This window comes from Dipteris shenzhenensis, chromosome 9 (assembly GCF_047967505.1).
Source record: "Dipteris shenzhenensis isolate YYH24624 ecotype China chromosome 9, Dip_SZ_1.0, whole genome shotgun sequence".
In the NCBI taxonomy this organism is placed as follows: Eukaryota; Viridiplantae; Streptophyta; class Polypodiopsida; order Gleicheniales; family Dipteridaceae; genus Dipteris; species Dipteris shenzhenensis.
In genome coordinates, this window is record NC_141604.1 from 12172387 (window position 1) to 12175606 (window position 3220).

The 3220-nt window shown below is 42.3% G+C and overlaps 1 protein-coding gene across 1 annotated transcript; it reads left to right on the plus strand.

The window, feature by feature from the left end:
- Positions 1-295: 295 nt before the first annotated feature.
- LOC147898207 (pre-mRNA-splicing factor ISY1-like protein) lies at positions 296-1985 on the plus strand. The gene has a single exon (XM_087379272.1). The coding sequence runs from the start codon at positions 433-435 to the stop codon at positions 1309-1311; it is 879 nt and encodes a 292-aa protein (XP_087235398.1). The 5' UTR covers positions 296-432; the 3' UTR covers positions 1312-1985.
- Positions 1986-3220: the final 1235 nt, after the last annotated feature.

The window sequence follows — 3220 nt, forward strand, 5'->3', positions numbered from 1 at the left end:
AACTCAAGCCAAACACGATTAATTCTTCGATCATATTCCTATGTTTCCTAGGAACAAGAAACATCCACCATTGTAGAGTTTCAACTCAAGCCAAGTTCTACTCTTTCTCATTCCAAAATCGAATCTTTTCATGATAACACTCCAATGCCCACTCTAGAAACAAAAATTATGAATTCATAAACATTTCCAACTTTTGTATATCCCTTAGGAGGCTAGAAAAAACAAGGCTTGATTTTTCGTGGGTGCTTTTCAACAAATCGAGGTTCCATTCTTCTAGCCTTCAAAAAGTAGTTCGTGGGATGTTCCTCAACTCATACTCGAGAAGATCACAAAGACCCACTACATCCACTTCCACTTACTCTTAAGAGAGGGACATATTCAAATTGCGAAAGTACCCTACCTCCTTGGTGACTGCTCTCTCATCCATCCGTCATGGCTCGTAACGAGGAGAAAGCTCAGTCCATGCTCAACCGCTTCCTGGCCTCCAAAAACGAAGAGAAGAAAAAGCCGAAGGAAAAACGACCTTACCTTGCTTCAGAGTGCCGAGACCTCGCCGAGGCCGACAAATGGCGATTGCAAATCCTTCGGGAGATTGGGCGCAAAGTAATGGATATTCAAAACCCAGGCCTCGGAGAGCATAGGCTTCGGGACCTCAACGACGAGATCAACAAGCTGATCAGGGAAAAGGGTCACTGGGAGGCTAGGATTCTGGAGTTGGGCGGTCCAAATTATGCGAAAACAGGGCCGAAGATCACAGATGGCGATGGCAAGGAAATTGTTGATAGTAGAGGACCAGGTTACAGGTATTTCGGGGCTGCAAAACAACTTCCTGGCGTCAAGGAGCTTTTCGAAAAACCCCCAGAAGTCAAAAGGCGAAGATCGAGATATGAGATGTACAAGCGTATTGACGCGGATTATTACGGGTACAGGGATGATGAAGATGGTATCCTTGAGAAGTTGGAAAAAGACGCGGAGCGGGAGATACGGACGAAGGCTGTGGAAGAGTGGCTTAGGATTGAAGCTGTCAAGAATGCCGCAAGGAAAACAGTGAGAAGTGGGGAAGTTGCCAGGGTCAAGCCGATCTTATTCGATGAAGAGGAGGAAGATCTTGATGACGATAACCTCAGTGACCAAAATAATGAGACATCAAAGACTCGAGAATTTGTAGCTCACGTTCCATTGCCAGACGAAAAGGAAATAGAGAGGATGGTGGTTGAGAAGAAGAAACAGGAACTTCTTAGCAAATATACAAGTGACAGTCTTCTTGAAGAGCAAGTGGAGGCCAAATCCCTACTAAACATCAACAGATAATCGCTCGTATCACATTCTGGTTCTGCTGTAAATTTAGCATAAGGTTTCATACTTCCAGAGTTGTTACTGCTGGTTTTTAAGAACACTGTGTAACAAGCAAAATTAAGAGTACTGTAAAGGAAAAGCTGTCTGAGATGCAGCAAGCTGCTTTCGTGCGACCAATCCCAGCATGCTTTGTGTTATTAGGTAGACAGATTTCTTGAAAGCATGGTCAATCTATGGTCAGGTTGTGTACGCATTTTGTAGTTACAATTTTGGATAAGTGTCTTTGGTGGGATCTTTGAACGCAAGATCTATGTATTCAACGGGAGGTCTTGAAGATCACTTTTTAACTATCTTAGATGGTCTGCTGAGTCTGCCCTTCACCTCTGAAGTTCTGGCAGAAACTCAGTACGAATACCTATTATCAAAATGGATGGGATTCATGTGTGGGTGTGTGCATGCATGAGAGCATGGGTTTATTCAGTGATTACACCCATTTTTAGAGCACTGTTAAGACTGCCCTTTTTACTTTGTTGTTATAGGATGAGCTTGGACATGTTCCTGGATTTTCAATTATCAATCTCTAAATGTATTGTTCTGTACTTACCGTGCAATAAAGTTCACAAGCATCCTGAGGCTACTTCCCTTTATGGATTTATTTTGGAAATTTTGTACACAAATGTTGAAAGTTATAAGGATTTGGGACAGATACATTCTCTATGGACCACTTTACCTTGATAAATGCATGAAGACCATGCAAGCTAATGGATTGTACTTGTGCAAAGCCCAGCCAACCAGGACAGGTGCCACCGCGGGGTCTCCAGATCCAGCTTTGTTGCAAACATGGGAGGAGCAAGATGCAGAGTCATATGCAGTTCTCATCCAGATGACGAAATACAATGTGATCCCTTTGATCTAAGTAGCTTGCAATGCTCAATATGCTTTTATCATTAATGGGAGGCGGTGAAGGCATGGAGTAGTGTGGCACAAAGATAAAAAGGTTTTGCGGGATCAATTGGCTTGATTGGGGAGCTGCTTGGATAGCAACTTTGGCAATGCTTGCGCTGAGCAATCTACAAATATACTTGTGCTGAGCAATATTATCTTGAATAAAAACTTGGAGGCATTTGACAAATCCAAGATATGGCTGGTCATCATGGAATATCTCTGCGTGTGTTCACGGAAGCTGCGATCCAAAGAAGGATGATGAGTGCCAAGTTAAATTTAGAAACAGTTTCTCCTTCCCACTGAATTGGAAGGGTAGGGTGAGTTACATTTGAAGACTATTTCAGATTACACCCTAGGGATGGTAATTCAGTTCGGAACCTTACAACTTGAGGGTTCAGCCTTAACGTTGTGGAGAATATATGCCATGATATTTGGAGTCAGGCCTGAGATGAACAGTTGGGGGGTCTTCAAGAGTGAGCTCATTGCTTCTTTTGTATCCCCATTATTTTAAATTTTTTTTGGGTATCCCCATTACTCCAACAGTTCTAGAAATTGTGTCTCTTTGTTAAAGGTATCGATGAAAGAAGTAGGGTGAATAAGCTTATTCATGGATTTCAGTCTACATCGTGTCCTCTTCTAGACCAAAGCCTTTAGAAGAGGCGATGCAGCTGGTTGAAATGGTTGAGCCTAGGTAATACTTTAACGAAAAGAGCATGGGTTTTGGAGGTTTCCTCAAAAGGGGTAAGAAAATGAAGTGAAGGACTCTACATGCCTGCTTTTGAGGACAGGAAGGTATAGATAAGGTCAAATTATCTTTGAACGCTTCTTGAATTCTCAGATTTCATACTATTAGGCCTTGAAATGTAAGTAAACCTAAAGAGTTCGATATGGAAATTTGAGGAACCAGTTGACCAGCTCACTCATTGAAGAAAGAAAGAATAGAGAGAAATGCTTTCAATGTGGGGAGAGATTGTTGGCA